Source organism: Vanessa atalanta, chromosome 29 (genome assembly GCF_905147765.1).
Source record: "Vanessa atalanta chromosome 29, ilVanAtal1.2, whole genome shotgun sequence".
In the NCBI taxonomy this organism is placed as follows: Eukaryota; Metazoa; Arthropoda; class Insecta; order Lepidoptera; family Nymphalidae; genus Vanessa; species Vanessa atalanta.
In genome coordinates, this window is record NC_061899.1 from 2,037,145 (window position 1) to 2,053,606 (window position 16,462).

General features: G+C 35.6%; 1 protein-coding gene across 1 annotated transcript; it reads left to right on the top strand.

Moving 5' to 3' along the window:
* The first annotated feature begins 1,877 nt into the window (after positions 1-1,877).
* Positions 1,878-15,456, top strand: LOC125075030. Its single transcript, XM_047686577.1, has 16 exons — positions 1,878-1,914; positions 2,539-2,645; positions 3,712-3,875; positions 4,527-4,697; positions 5,503-5,662; positions 6,398-6,474; positions 7,288-7,477; positions 8,237-8,265; positions 9,332-9,386; positions 10,515-10,613; positions 11,282-11,412; positions 11,778-11,877; positions 12,579-12,709; positions 12,930-13,049; positions 13,709-13,863; positions 15,332-15,456. Exons 2-16 carry the CDS (start codon positions 2,558-2,560, stop codon positions 15,405-15,407), a joined length of 1,746 nt encoding a protein of 581 aa, XP_047542533.1. The 5' UTR covers positions 1,878-1,914; positions 2,539-2,557; the 3' UTR covers positions 15,408-15,456.
* Positions 15,457-16,462: the final 1,006 nt, after the last annotated feature.

Below are 16,462 nucleotides of genomic sequence, written 5' to 3' on the forward strand. Positions count from 1 at the left end.
CGAGCAATTAGAATTACAATATTTATTTTTGCTAATATCCCAGGGACGGAGCATTTTAGGTTAGGGGTTAGACCGACAACCAAAGTTAGAGAGTCGGGCGTTTTTAAAAAAATTTAAAAAGAGGAGGCTCTAGAACAAGTTACACTATTCTATGAACGGAAGATGAATTCGCTGAGTGTCATTCAGGCAGCTGATTGAACAGCACCGTTTAATAAAGTGGCTAGGCGTTTAATTAGATCGCTGATTAAGCTATTTGCCTGCGAAACAGATACCGAGACCTTTACATTTATTACAAACTTGCATAAAGACGGTTCAAATTGCCTTTTAAAATCTACTTGAATAAATTATACGTAATACAATTTTGTTACTTTTCTGATTCTCTAAAGCGATTTAGAATAGACAAAATTAATTCTATGAAAAGAGGCAGAGACAGATTATGCGGGTAATAGCTGTAATTTGATTGCCTCCTTGGTCTAGTGGCTGGATATATGAGCACAGATCCCGAGGTTCTGGTTTCAAGTCCCAGATCGAGCCATTAAAAAAAGATTGGTTTTTCTGACGAATCATTTTCAGTAACAACCCAGAGACTGGAATTTGGAAGTATGTACATGACGCGGAAAGCAAATAGAGTCGTTGGACTTGCGTCTCAACTCTTTCCGTTCGGATTTTCCATCCCATCGGATAATAAGAGTTAGGGAAGGGAGAGTTCACCTGAGTTTGCACACACACACTTACGCACTGTAACATGTCCTGCATTGGCTGGTGTTCCTTGAGATTGACAACATCTTACGACGCTATAATCAATTTAAAATATGCACGTTATCGCCCTCTATCTGGATACTGAACCTTTTAAGATATTTTTACTTTTATGGTAATACAACTATTCGGTTCTATGTAAAACATTTAAAAAAAACATGCATAAGTATATATTTATTAAAAAATAGTATGAATATCAATCAAATTAACTAATTGTTGCAAGGGTTTTTTGGTTTTCATCCCTTATGGAAGCCCGTCTGCGAACTACCCATTTGAGTCCAGGCCGCAAGAGATCCTGTGTAACTACAGATAGAAGGGTCCATGACATCTTATAAAATAAATTAAAATCAAATCTATTATAGTCTAATAAATAATGCTTGAATCTTCAATATTTCAACTCTACCACCGTTTCGGAAAGTAGCCTCCAGCGAGAAGAAACGGCAAGAAACTCGCATAGTTGCTTTTTTAAATAACCATATTTCCTACAATGGTTTTAGTATTCATAATTATTGCTTAATTTATGTGTTGGAACACGATCCTTAATTGAGCCCTATAATTAGTTCTCAAGGTTGGAGTCAAATTAGCGATGGGAGGGACACTTACTATTGCCACAAGGTAGCCTATTTACCTTTTAGCCTAATCTATATAAAAACTTCTATGTATGCCCTTATCCTTCTAGTGTTAACCTGACCGGTTAATTTCACCATATTCTGACGTATTAATGCCCGCATTATTCACCACTATGAAGCTAGAATTGTCATTAGGAAAGAATCACTCAAATGTTTGCAGAGTATTAGGTATACACTAACTGACAGTGCCGGCGTTAGGGAGGGGCCCAGACGCCAAATCTAGGGAGGCGCCGAGAGCACCCGTCCTACATACCCTCAAAACCATACGCGTATTGTCTCCGATCAGACTGCAAGTTCGCTCGCCTAAGAGAACCTTGACCTTTCCAGTCCGACCGTATTTAACCGTAAATTTAATTTAAAAGTATTAAGTTAAGCACTAATTAAGCACTCAGTGTTTTGCACAAAGAATGATTCTGCCAAATCGACCATTCTAGCTTCGTGTCCAAATAATCTGCGGATATCTCAAACGTCAACCTTAACGCGTTGCTATGGTAACTGTTATAACAAACTTGGGTGCAATTTTGACGAGGTGAGTTCTTTAATATTATCTTTTATCGAAATTATCAGGATTACACTTTATTATTGAGTTATTTACAAGTGTTATATAAATTTAGTAATAAAAATGCAATTGCGAAAAAAATCACTTTAAATTTTTTCGTTTAGGGGATATTTTTAGGTTATAATAAAGAATTACGATGTATCATGTTTAAAAATAAAAAATATGCTTTAATGATAATAAAAGAATTATTTTCTCTTAATCATTGAAACAAGCTTGTTAATTTTTCCCCTAAGAAAAAATCGAAGGTGCGATTTTGGGAAGACTTGCCACTATACCACGCGTTCATAAAAATTACAGTACTGAACTTAATACCTTCCAATACAAATTAAGCTTTTAATTAATACATGAATTAAAACATAGCAACTATTTAGATACATAGATTTTTTTATTTTTCATTAATGTTTTAGAATTTGGCGATACTTCGAACATTCTTTCTAGTTTTAGGCTCAAGGACGTTACACCTTATCATCTTAAATAATATTTTAAATGCAAAAGTAGAATTGTTTAAAAAATCTAGAAATTTTGGATACACCTAGCCCATCAAATTCTTCTATGACTACTAGACTTATTCATCTCAAATTTTGAACATTTTAGGTTCTAAGTAAAATCCAAGATGCCGGAACTCATAGAGCAGATGTACTGTTCCCAGCAGATCGTTATTCCGCCGAAGTTTCCGTACATCCTCAAGAAGTATTGTAAAGGTAAGTTCATTTATAAGGTTGTGGTTTACCAGGTTTCCAGATCTGGGTTATTAAAACCCGTACCTCTTGAACTTGGTAAATTGTGCTTCAGATAATGTGATTTTATTTATACCGATATGAGCTGAGCCAATATTGATGAAATTTCTAGGCTTAAGAATTTATTCTCAAAAAGACAGATTCACTTACATGAGAACATTATGATAAATGTAACAATCGCTACAAAAGTATTCTGTAAAGTTGTGCTCCATCGAAAGTAATATTTTTTTGCAAATTTGGTTCTAATTTCTGGGAGAACTAATAAGCTTGGTCTACGGGTGCTGCGTTTACTGCTTTGTTTTATAAACGTCAAATCTGAATGTAGCGATTTATTAATAATTTTTCTAATAAGAATACAAGAATTATACACGTAAAGTTGTCGTAAGTTCATAATATTTGTTTGGTTGTAAAGTGTAGTTGTTGATGTCAAGGGTGGATATCGAAAAAGTATTTTAATTATTTTATTTTGTTTTCTTTGAAGTTGTTGCATTTTTTTTTGCCAGTATTGTCCCATATTTCTATTTAATACAATTAATTTCGTATGAAGTAAACTGAAGCACCAAAGAAGGATATAGGCTCCTTATTTGTTCCTAAAGCCAGATGTTCAATCTCTATAAACCAAGCCAAGCCGCGGGCGACAACTAGTTATTTATAAATAGTACAAATATCTAATATTCTTTCTAGGCCGACAACGTATTCGCAATTCCCCCTACGTTGCAGGTATATTGGCGATGGTCACCACTTACTATCAGGTGCCTGCCCTTCTGCCCTTCTGCCCGTTTGGCACCTATAGAAAAAAAAAGAAAACAATTTATTTATTACTTATAATTTTTATTATACATCTATTGATTTTTATTCATATATTTTTCTATTCTTAAAAATAAGCGAAGTACTTCTTAAGTGAAGAAACCTTATTAGTTACATGATCATATTACTATATAAAGCAACAGTCTTTAGTTGTTGGGCTAAGGCATCAAGGATAACTCAGTTGTGCTTGCTTAGATTTTCAATTTTTATTTCCTCTTTACAGCAGCTATAAAAACCCAGCCATACGACCTTCTCCGTTGGTCCTATGAGTACTTCACAGCGCTTGCGCAGAACCGCCCACCCCCAGTGAAGTTAAGATTGGAGTACCCCATATACAGCACTGAGGGTGGTCTTACCAGAGGATGCTTGAAGGTTTTGGCTAATCAGGTACATTTATTATTGCCTTACTTAAATTTGGAGCTTTTAAAAATTGTTTAATGACCAGAAATTGCCAATTATTTTAGTTTTTGCTCATTATAAGATACAGTTCATATACCTTATTATATCGTCTTAATCTTTCGCCTCTGTAATGATTCAGATATAGCATAAAATTAAAGTAATATCTTGTACGTTCCATGCTGAGCTAATATCTCCTCTCCTCTTGAGAAGACAGTTTGAACCTTGTATGTGTAGCAGAGTTTATTCCAACGCGTGCAGTTTTTTTTCTCAATGTTTCCAATCACACACAATCTTCGGTACAGATTCACGTATTTTAGACATGGGGATATCTCAGAGTTTCAAATACTTATTACACTGACTCGTTACCTAGTGACAAGATATGAGGCTTGTTTGTTATGCCTGGAAGTCAACAAGTATTAGCACCACGATTTTTTGTCATCTATATAATCTTGTATTGATTATATAGATGATGCATATATATGACATATGAGAGTACATCCATGTTTGCACACACTTGTGCACTAAAATATGTCCTGCGTAATTGGATAATCTCGTTTGAGATTTGCCGCCGTAGCCGAAGATTCAGGACTACACCATCGCCATCTTGTAAAGCATTAAAACATATAATGCTTATTTCAGCTGACTGGTGTATCAGACGTGCCTCTGCCGGTTGTGCGTAAAGCATGGGACGGTTTCTGCCTTGATCCTCACGAACTAAGGCGGATATTCTGTTTGTGTGAAGTGTATCTAAGGGAAAGTTCAGTACCATTTTTACATTTCATCGCTGTTGCTGGAGGCTTGCTAACAAAGGTATGTCGTTCTTGTTTTAGTAAAATTTTCACAATTTTCTTAATGGTGCAATTGTTATTTAAATAGTAAGTGAGCAAAACAGTTTTTCTTTAAAGTAATAATGTTTTAAATTAATTTTTTTCTGGTTTTTTGACGATGTATATAGATTAATAGTAAATTTGATTTAAGGCCCACGGGCAGCTCGGACAATTATTTATTTTTTATTTAACATTAACCGCCTGTAAATGACCCACTTCTGGGCTAAGGCCTCCTCTCCTTTTGGGAAGGTTTGGAGCATATTTTCGGCTCTATATTTATGCCATTAAATTGACTCTAAAATGTATGGTCTTTATTTAATAACTGAAATTCCTGTAGTTTCACCGATTTTATTTTAGCACTCTTGAATCGTTATTTATATTTCCGGTTTGAAACCTCAGTAGGTATTTAGTTACTCCTCTTTTACTTATTAAAATACATGTGGCTTTTGCCGAAAATGAGCATCAACGAAAATTCTGTATATTTTTTATTTACCGAATCTGGTATGACATTGATTATTTTTTTTGTTTTTTGTAATGTTATTAACTTTTAAGTATTGTCTTATTTAACTTCTGATTACGCCGTGGAACTAGGTATTCCTACGTGTTTTTCCGGCATAGAGGCCTTGCTCTAGCATAGCCTAAAACTGTCAAGTAATCAAAGACAATGAGATTTGGACATAGATAATTTTACAACTTATTCTAATTCAACATATTCCTTAATTTTTATTATCGTAAACGTTTATAAATTGATTAATATATCTATTATATTATCGATATTTTTTAACTAGACACTCACACACACCATGATCCTACTCTGCGAGACGCTGACCAAGGAACCTGACGGTGGATCAGCAGCAATACCGGTTCAAGATTTCCTGGTTATGTACAAATTTCTGGCGCGCATGGACGCTTCTAAGGATGTGAAGTATTTCAATGGATATCGGGAAGGTTATCTATGTACTGTATAGACTTTAGTATAGAGTTTCGAAGGTTTTAGTGTATTGACACAATTTGACATGCTTTATATTTAGACCACGGGCAGGATTAACGTTAGTTTCATGTTCTTGTACATATATTTGGTAGGTCTTTATGCAAGCCCGCCAAACAGAAATACTTTTAATTGTTGTGTTTCGGTTTGAAGGGTGAGTAAGGCACAAGGGACGATGACGACCTCCATGGTCGAGTAGTGTGTACACCGGTTTTCATGGGTACGCCACTCCGAGATCCCGGGTCCGATTCCCGGCCGAATCGATGTAGAAAAAGTTCATTAATTTTCTATGTTGTCTGGAGTCTGGGTGTTTGTGGTACCGTCGTTACTTCTGATCTTCCATAACACAAGTGCTTTAGCTACTTACATTGGGATCAGAGTAATGTATGTGATGTTGTCATAACAACTTAGTTCCCAAGGTTGGAGATATAAGGAGTGGTAAAAATTTCTTACGACGGCAACGTCTATGGGCGGTGGTGCCCATTTACCATCAGTTGGCCCATTTGTCCATCCACCAACTTATTATTTGTATATATATAGAATATATTATTCATTGTATCATAATTTGAAGTTCAGTGATGGTAGGTTAAATTTCGCGTCTTCCATCTTCTGGGTCATCTCGGCTCTCCCATGTAATGAATTGTATAATATGTGATGGTACCTGAATATTATTTTAAAATTCTTTTTAAAACTAGGTGAAGCACCGAAACCTGAAACTCCTGTCGAGGAAGAGGAGCAGCCACAAATATTAGAAGAGCACACAGATACTGATGTAAGTATTATATTTAACTAAATAGGGATAAATAGGAGGGTATCATTTACGAAAAAAATACCGGTAGTATCAATAAATGTTCGACTTTATAGAGTTTTTGAAGTATTTTTGGTAGGCATTTGAGAATTGAGACTCTCAATAGTGAGTGGTCAACTTCGATCGTGGATAGCAAGAAACGAATGCGCCCCTAAACATGAGCTCTGAGATATAATATTGCCCCGTGCTTGTTCCTCACTCGCTTATCAAACCCGAACAAAGAAAAACGAGAGTATTGATGTTTGGCAGGATAATTGTGTAAGCTCTACCTCGGAGTCACAATGTTTAAGAACAGTGAACGTTGATATATAGGAAGAATTATATGTTCCTTCCTTATGCATAGAAGTGATGCGTTATATTCTAAATTCGCAAATATCATTTTCAATGTCAACCAGCTCTTTGTTATACCTAGTTTAAACTCAAACCGCTTCTCTATACTAAGTTACTCCAACTCGTTTATTTTTTATGGTATACGTAGGCGGATGAACAATTGAGCCACCTAATGGTAGGTGGTCATCACCACCCATAATGGCGCTGTAAGAAATATGAATTCCTTACATCGCCAATTCGCAACCTACCTTGTGAGCTAAGATGTTATGTCCCTTGTTCCTGTAAGCTTACTCATCCTTCGAACCAGAACTACTGATACTGCTGTTTAGTGGAAGAATATCTGATGAGCAGGTGGTACCCAGATGGACTTGAACAAAACCCTACCCCCAAGTTTATGTACGTAATCACATGAAAAAATATCCAATTATTTATAATTTTATTTCCTAGTCAATGTTAGAAGATTATTGGCAAGACTCTAAGAACCTTCACAAGGTGAATCTTATAAATGATCACGTGTCCCAATCAGCGAGATTAAGTGGTAAATTGAACATGCCAGTTATTGGCAAAATCCAACGTTCACCTTCCGTCGAGAGAGCGGGACAGATAGAGATGGAGAACTACTTGAGGGAGAGAAAAGGTTATTTACTAGAGGAGAATTTTTATTTAATATTTTTAGTATTAGGAAACTAGTTTTTAAGACATTTGTCAGACATAAGGTAGTCCACGTCACTGTTCCAACTATAAACATCATCCTCCTGCATTTATCCCAATTTTACTTGGGGTCGGTGCAGCCTGTCTTTTTCTGCCATACTTCTCTGTCGGACGTCATCTCACAAGTAACATTCTTTCTAACCATATCGTCTTTCACACAATCCATCCATCGTTTCTTGGTTCGTCCCCTACCTCTATATCCATCCACTTTCATAGTCAAAACCTTTCTCACAATATGGTCATAATTCCTCCGCATAACATGCCCATACCAAGACAGCCGGTTTCCAGATAGCTTCTCGGTTACCGGTGCCACTTTCAAACTTCCTCTTATGTACTTCTCCTTACTCTATCCATTCGCGTAACACCAGACATTGCTCTCAGCATTCTCATCTCCGCCACATGCAATTGTCTTTCAGCCATCCCTTTTTATAGCTCAACACTCTGATCCATATAGAACAGCAGGTCTGACCATGGTCTTATCTGCCCCTTGAGTCGGTAGAAGATCTGATGAGTGGTTTTTATTTATCCCGACAGGCTTGCACAAAGCCCTACCATCAAGTAAATCTATATAATAAATTGATTTATTTTCGATTGAGTTTATTTCCCTTCTATAATAATGACGTTGAAATATTTAAGACACTTTTCAATATATATGTTGTATAGACATTTTTTAAAAATATTTCAGGAAGAGCTGCTCCAAGCGAGGCAGTTGAAGTTAGTTCAATACATCGGATAAATTTGGATAAGACTTACTTTCATTTAGAGTATATAGCGTTGAATTACAATACACATACTGTTTTTAATAGAAGTAAATATTTTGAAACGTCGTCTGTATCGGTAAAGTTTATTAAGAACTTTCTAGAAACTTAACTAGGTTTCGCTGGCGTTTTAGAAGTTGGTAGCTGTCTACCATATCTGTATATTAGGCAAAAGAAGTCTAAGTTCCTTTTGGATTTTTCTTAAGCCTGTGTTCTACCTTGGAGTTCAAACTCGCTTCTTAAAAAAATTCGTCAAATACGATTCAGGAGACAGAGTTATTTTCGCATTTATAATATTAGTATAGGTTATGCGTCTTATGTTTTATTTGTAGTAATAAATATGAGTTGAGTCCATTGATCTTATGACACTAGTTTAAATGCAGTAGCAAGGTAAATATTTCACTACCGTAGAGAGAGATGTCTTGTTACGTTTATTTAGCAGTAAGAAGTTTATGTAGAACTTTTTAGAAATATATGTAGCTCTCGAATTATTATATGTATTGCTTCGAATATTACATTAGCAGCCTGTAAATTTCCCACTACTGGGCTAAGGCCTCCTCACTCTTTGAGAAGGAGGTTTGCAGCATATTCCACCACGCTGCTCCAATGCGGATTGGTGGAATACACATGTGGCAGAATTTCGTTGAAATTAGACGCACGTTTCCTCACGATGTTTTCCTTCACCGCCGAGCACGGGCTGAATTATAAACACTAATTAAGTACATGAAAATTCAGTGGTGCTTGCCTGGGTTTGAATCCAAAATTATCGGTTAAGTTGAAATAAATAGTATTACGAACGTATCATAATCGTATGTTAGAATTGAATCCCCCCCCCCCCCCCGTGAATATCAATTGCCGCGATGATTAGTATAGGAAGGTTGGTTTTTACGTTGGTGGACAGTGTTGCGTCAAAGTGGAAAATTGATATTAAAAAAATGCCTCCATGAAACAGTCACCATTGTTAACAACTCTTTAGTTAATATTCCTAGACTAGATAATTCATTAATTTTATCATATTACAGAAAAAGCTTCGTGAAATGAGTAGTGCGAAAATCAACGCAGATGGAACAGCACCAAGTAAGTAATTCGAACAGAAAGGGTTGAGGAACATTTTAGTGTTATTGTCTCGCTTATTAGAGTATTTGTCCGTGTTTTAGGGTAGGTGGTGATAGGTTTAACGTATAAAAAAGTCTGTGTCATTCCTTTGGGCTTAAGTTTTTTGGACAGTAAATTTTGTCAAACGGTTTAGCCTTGAAAGCGTAACAGGGAGACACACAAAGTTACTTTGCCATCACTAATAAAAAAATTTTATGATATCGGTAGGCAAATAGGTCACCTGTTGGTAAGTGGTCACTACCGCCCATAGACAATGGCGCTGTAAGAGATATTAACCATTCTTTACATCACCAATGCGCCACCAACCTTGGGAACTAAGATGTTACGTCCTTTGTGCCTGTAGTTACACTGGCTTACTCACCCTTCAAGCCGGAACACAAACATACTGAGTACTGCAGTTTGGCGGTAGAATATCTGATGATTGGGTGGTACCTACCCAGACGGGCTCGCACAAAACCCTACCACCAAGTAATAATAATATAAGTATAGATGTTTAGTTTCATTGACGGTCTATTGCTATATTTAAGAAATGTTCAGTATTGCTAACCGATTGATTTGTCTACTTAAATCTGTCTTCAATAAGTTTTGGAGTCCTATATAATGATGTAAACTAAATGAATTGATAAAAAATATACAATCTCGTGCTTAAGGAAGCACGATATTTAAAGTGATTTCGTGACGAGTGACGTCTTATGGGATACCGTTCGTTACGTAACGCGTTACGGCACCAGTCTGTTTGGCGTCCCTTTCTCTTACGCACACGGCAAAGGAAGCAGGCTTCTCTCTCACTCTAACCCACAGCGCTAACCGTATTTCGGACAGTTATAGTTAAGTGTTCACTTCTGTCGGGTCTCCTGAGATGCACGTGTATTTTTTCTTTATATGTAACGCAAAAAGTTTTTTTTTTTATATTTTCAAAAAAGCGCGTGCACATTAACTCTTCAGGTTTATAACTCACCAAATCATGTCTATTTGAAAATCCAAAAAATAATTTTGAATAATAAGCCTTAATTAATTATGATATAAGTTATTTAATAGTGGTTATAATTAATAATTATTTTATTAAATATACTCCTTCGTGAAATTTAGGTGAAACCAAAACAAAAGACAAATTTGAGAAGAAGAAAGAAGGTATCGAAATTATTGTCACAGATGAAAACGATACGGAAATACCGTTAGAGATATATGGTTATTTTCTTGTATTATTATAACATAGTACATAGTATGTAAATAGAATATTACTATGACATTAATTGTTTCGTTCATTTTTGATTGCCTCGTTGATGACTTGGGTTCAAACCCCAGGGCCGAAAAAACATATTGGATTCTTCGATCGAGAAATTCTCAAGTGTGTGTCTACAATCCGGTGTCTCGGTGAGCACGTTAAGCCGTTGATACTGCTCCTAAACTCTTTCCGGTCGTGTCAAAGTTGCCGTCCCATCGGATTCTGAGAGTGAGGCAATAGAGAGTGCAACTGTGTTTGAACACACAGTAAACTATTATATGTCCTACGGAATTGGCTGGTCACCTGTTCAATTGCCATAACCGATATCCGTCAGGACGACATTAAGATTATCATAAACTGGTTTATTGGAAAATATTCAAAATATTATAAAAACGACAAATAAAATTGAAAAAGTAATATTATTAGTAACAAATATTGAAAAAAAGTTAAATTTTTAGGAATTATGTTGCTACGTGTTCACCGCAAAATTTCATGATGTTCGATTCATAGTTACGACGTTAAAGGTTAACAAATATTTATATAAACAAACTCACTTTTCTATTTATGATATAAGTAAGTTATTGATAGAGTTTGATTTGTTGAAATTATTATTAGCATCATACAATTATAGGTGAACCAAGACAAGTAATCGTTGATGATGAAATTGTAGAAGGAACGGATATATTAGGTGGCGAAGAAGTGAAAGAAGAAGAAAATGTAGAGATCGATGAAAAAGAGAAGATTAGACAGTTTGTTGATGAAGTAAAATATACTTTATGATATTGTAGTTACGGTTGAATTATTAATACAGCGTTGACAACATTTTAAGATATTAAGATCGTATAGAGCATAAATCCATCTTCACACGCTTTCATTTAATTTACAGTTGCAGCAAAGTCATTGTAGGTAGATCACCTAATTATTAAACAATTGAATTTAAAAAGTATTTTTATGATATACTTGGGCAGGCAAATGTTAATAAGCACAACAGGTGCACCAAGTTTGGTTTACTCGTTTAAACTGGGTCGTATCTACGCAAGAGGGCCTTCAGTAAGCCTAACCACCAATTTAGAGTGATATCAATATCAATATTGAGACTACATATTTTAAATTCTAATCCCAATCAGTGTTTTGAAGAACGTGAAAGACGTCGTGAAGATTTGGAACGTACGTTCGAAGAAATCGCCGATATCGTGGATCGATTCAAATCGGCTAATTATGATCTCGGTTAGATTTCAATAGTTATTCATTTAAAAAGGTAAATTCAATATTTCACACTAAGTAAGCAAAAAATTGACTTCGTAATATTCACATATATGTACATTCTTTAAAATGTATTCAACGTTTGCAAGTTTTAAAAGAGAAGCTATTATTTTTTCAGTTATTTCATGACATTATATCTGATTGACGTCAGTATCATTATTGACATCATCGCCACTAGGATGTACGTCACGTATACCATTATCGTAACGAGATCCTCTTTACTTTCGATTTACCTTTATGTTTTATTTTCAGAAATCATTTGTGTAACTGTTTTGTAAACCATTTTGTAGCTTTGCTCCTTTGCTCTTATTTTCAAATGTTTTAGCGGTCTCATGATGTTTGGAACCTAAATGAGCATGTGTTGTGTTTGCTTCTGGACATTTATCTCTCGTAAATTAAAGTACAGGGTCAATAAATTTTTATAAAGTTTCGTTTTGTTTAAACGTCGTTAGCTTTAAATTAACTTGCTTTAATTCCTCTTATTCATTTAAATATGTTCAATACGAATGCTGTCATGTTAAGTGTAGAATAGTATAAAGATATATCGACGAAAGCAACTATATTTCGATTTTATTTCAAATATCGATACTTTTAGAAAGTACTCTGAAGTATTTGAAATAAAATCTTTTACGATGTTATCGAAATAAATTTGTATTCGTTTTCAGGTATGGTCGCTGGTAGACAGATGTCGACGACGAGCGGCGAATTCGTAGTGGCTCATATTGAAAAGGATATCATGGATTACATAAATGATCAAATTGCAATATTACCTGATCCAGACTTGAAGAGAAAGAAGGTAAGGATTTTATAGATTGGTTGATATTTCTTACAGTGCCCCTTTTTCTATGGGCAGTGACTTACTATCAAGTGGCCTGTTAACCAATCTATCTCATTATTTTAAATAAGAAACAATCATTAACAATTTAAATTTCAACAAACATATCTTACCATGCACTAAAACTAAATAAGGATGTGTAATCAAAGCATAAAATTAGTTTATATTTAATTGGTTTTAGGCTAAGCCCGAGGAGGTGGCCATGGTGAGGGAAATTCTGGACAACTATCTCGATGAGAATATGGATGTGATCATACCTGAGCTGGAAGAAGTGGAAGAAGAGGAACAGCCGATACCAGAAGTAAAATACTCTTACAATAAAAAAATATATATTGAACGGTTTTTTTATTAGTCTTATACAAGGTTATTTGTAAATTATTAATAGCCTCGCAGGAACGTATTACTAATATTATAAGCAATAACTTTTGTTCTACTACCGCCGATTTCATCGTCAAAGTTTTAACATCACAACAAAATAAGTATGGTTTCAACCACGCAAAGTAGGTGCTCCGGTTTGTCCATTGATCCGACACCCTTTTTCATTCGACTATGGTCGGCCTAGGTCGCAAGTGCCGGCTGGGTATCATAGCCGTCTTTGACAGTAGAAATCAAATGGTAGAAAATTGTGTTTTTTTAAGCGAGCTTAAGTACAGTGTGATCGAGGATTGACTTTAACTATATGCGTAGAGCACAGTATTGAGGGTATGCAGTACGGGAGGCACGAGACTCCAGACCTCGGCACCCTTGTTCCATGGCGCATGTCCCTAACGCAGGCATTGATTCGGACCAAAACCTTGGCATTTGCGACATTATAGTCACTATATCAGCGAAGCAATTAATCCCTGAAGTAGTTACTTATCGTAATAGCTGTCTTGCATAAACGTATCCAAAATCGATTATTAATATTCATTCAGAGTTTGATTTAAAGCTAAATTAAAAAAATCATAATATAAATTTCAGGTAACCGTAGTATACGCGGTACCAGGAATTGGGCCGCCGGTTGAAGAAGACTTGATAGAAGAATTCGCAGAATACGCTTTAGATATATGCAAGCTGCAAGCTGATGTTATTATGCCGAGGAACATTCGACATTTTCTGTGTCCACCTTTGGAAAAGTAAGTATTTCTTTTCCTCTGTCTCAATCTTTTTATAATATTGGAGCTAGAGACTCCCTGTTTTTAAGAAAGTAGGAATAAAAACTTACGGTTACGTCGCAACGAAGTTTTATATTCACATTGATTACTTTTATAAAATCAGCGATAATAATTGTATGGTAACAAGAAGTAGGGATAAGCTTATAAGACCAAGTTTCCGATTCCGCAAAGTCAATTAATACTTCCTGGGGCATTCGTTTCTATCATAAAATTCTGCAGATATTTTTACTTTGCTAATTCATAAATTTAAATAGTGTGTTGAAAATACATTAATAAATATAGCACATTGTGCAACGCAAGATTATATAGATGATAAAAAGCTTGGAGCTAATACTTGAAGGATTTCAGGCAGGATATGTAATATGTATTTAACTCAGATAAATTTATTTGTTCTTCTCGGTAGAATTTACATTCCAAACCGTTTTGGATTTACGTTTCAAAAGTGTTTTCAAAAACGTACTCGAATAAAGTATAGTTTGATTTTGATGTAAAACATCAATTGACGCACCAACATCAAGACTCGTAGGTCATAAAGCAAACAGCAAACATGTTTAAACAGGATTAAATAACCAATTTACCAAGTTTTTTGTGGTTTCTCTCTTCTTGTGAAACACGACAGTACGAGTAATTTTCTCTACTCAACTGTGAGACACTGTTGTAGTATTGCTAAACTTTATCTAAATCTAACCGAGCATCGAGAAGCCAAAAGTTTAAGGAATATTACTCAATGTATTACGTGATTTTGTGCAAAGTTAGTGTCAATCCGTCTTCCACGTAGGTCTTCTTGGGGGGCTCCAGGGTATCTCGCTAAGATTAGCCCTGCATAAAAAAGATTCGGTAATTCCTATTTCATCCCTTACTTTTCGACACAGAGGCCGTAACAGCTTAGATACCGTGTATGGCACATTAGCATTAGCATTTAGCAGCCTGTAAATTTTCCCACTGCTGGGATAAAGGCCTCCACTCCCTTTGAGGAGAAGGTTTGGAGCATATTCCACCACGCTGCTCCAATGCGGGTTGGCGGAATACACATATGGCAGAATTTCGTTGAAATTAGACACATGCAGGTTTCCTCACGATGTTTTCCTACACCGCCGAGCACGAGATGAATTATAAACACAAATTAAGCACATGAAAATTCAGTGGGCCATAAGTGTGCCTGGGTTTAAACCCGAAATCATCGGTTAAGATGCACGCGTTCTAACCACTGGGCCATCTCGGTTCGAACATATGGCACAATCAACCCATAATTAAAATATTGAAAATATGAAGGTGTGTATGAATTGGTGGATTTGGATGAAAAGAATAGTTTCGCCTTTATTCCCTCCTACACCCACAAATTCAGATGAATGCTGGTGTTATACATAACACTCAATAAATTAAAATATATGTTAAGATTTGTTGTTGTTTACGTGTTTGTTGTTTGTAGGTATGACGAACCAAAGTACGAAGACCAGCAGACCAAGAGAGAAGAAGTGGCGATGGGGGGAGTTATCACAGAATAACATGAAACTCATGAACTATTACGTACTCTTAGATTTCTAGATCGAAACCTTAAACTCTATACTCGTATCCTCTTTCAACACAAACTTAACACTTTGTCGTAGCGAAAAATAGAGGGTGTTTGAAATTTTAATGTCCTATGAAGAAATTGTTTTATTATTAATCATGAAATATTTAATAACGTTTTTAACTTTATAAAATTTTATAGCACAAATGCACATTGGTTACATGAAATTATAAATAAATTATTTAAATTAACTATTATTTATTTTATTTTATTTATTGTTAATCGTCTTGAGCGATTTCGGGTAATGCGACCATGCTCAAAGAACTGCACAGAACATATATTGATGGATGACCAGAGAGATTAACCAGAGGATCATGGGATATCCTCACTGAGGAGTAACACTAAAAGCTGCTGTCTGACTCTTTGACTGCTGCTGAGAATTTCATGTCAGAAAAACTCCCTTTATTGACTTGACCCAGCATAAGCAGCCTGTACTTGAAATCTGCGGCTTTAGAAGCTAGCCACGAAACCAACAAGCCCATCAATTATTAAAGAAAGGTTAAACTTATCTCTTTGACGAAAAGTATATCTAAGTTTTTAAATTTCCCTCCAATTTGTACATCGCTAGTAAAGTGTACAGTAAATGCAGGCGGTAGGTGATTTCTGCTACCAGTACCAGTTCTTACTAATCTTTCAAAAGCTGTTTTTATATGCGCATCAGGCAAAACCGATGAATATTTTGACATGAAATTACCATTATGTTCAGCGTGCTTTAGAACATCGCGGGACCAGGTAGCTAGGATAATATAATTATGGACAGAAAAATCCAGATAATGGTGCTTTGGAAGCGATAATTTTTTTATTTTACAATAACAGCCCGTAAATTTCCCACTGCTGCGCTAAGGCCTCCTCTCCCTTTGAGGAGAAGGTTTGGAGCATATTCCACTACTCTGCTCCAATGCAGGTTGGTGGAATACATATGTGGCAGAATTTTGTTGAAATTAGACACATGCAGGTTTCCTCACGATGTTTTCCTTCACCGCCGAGCAC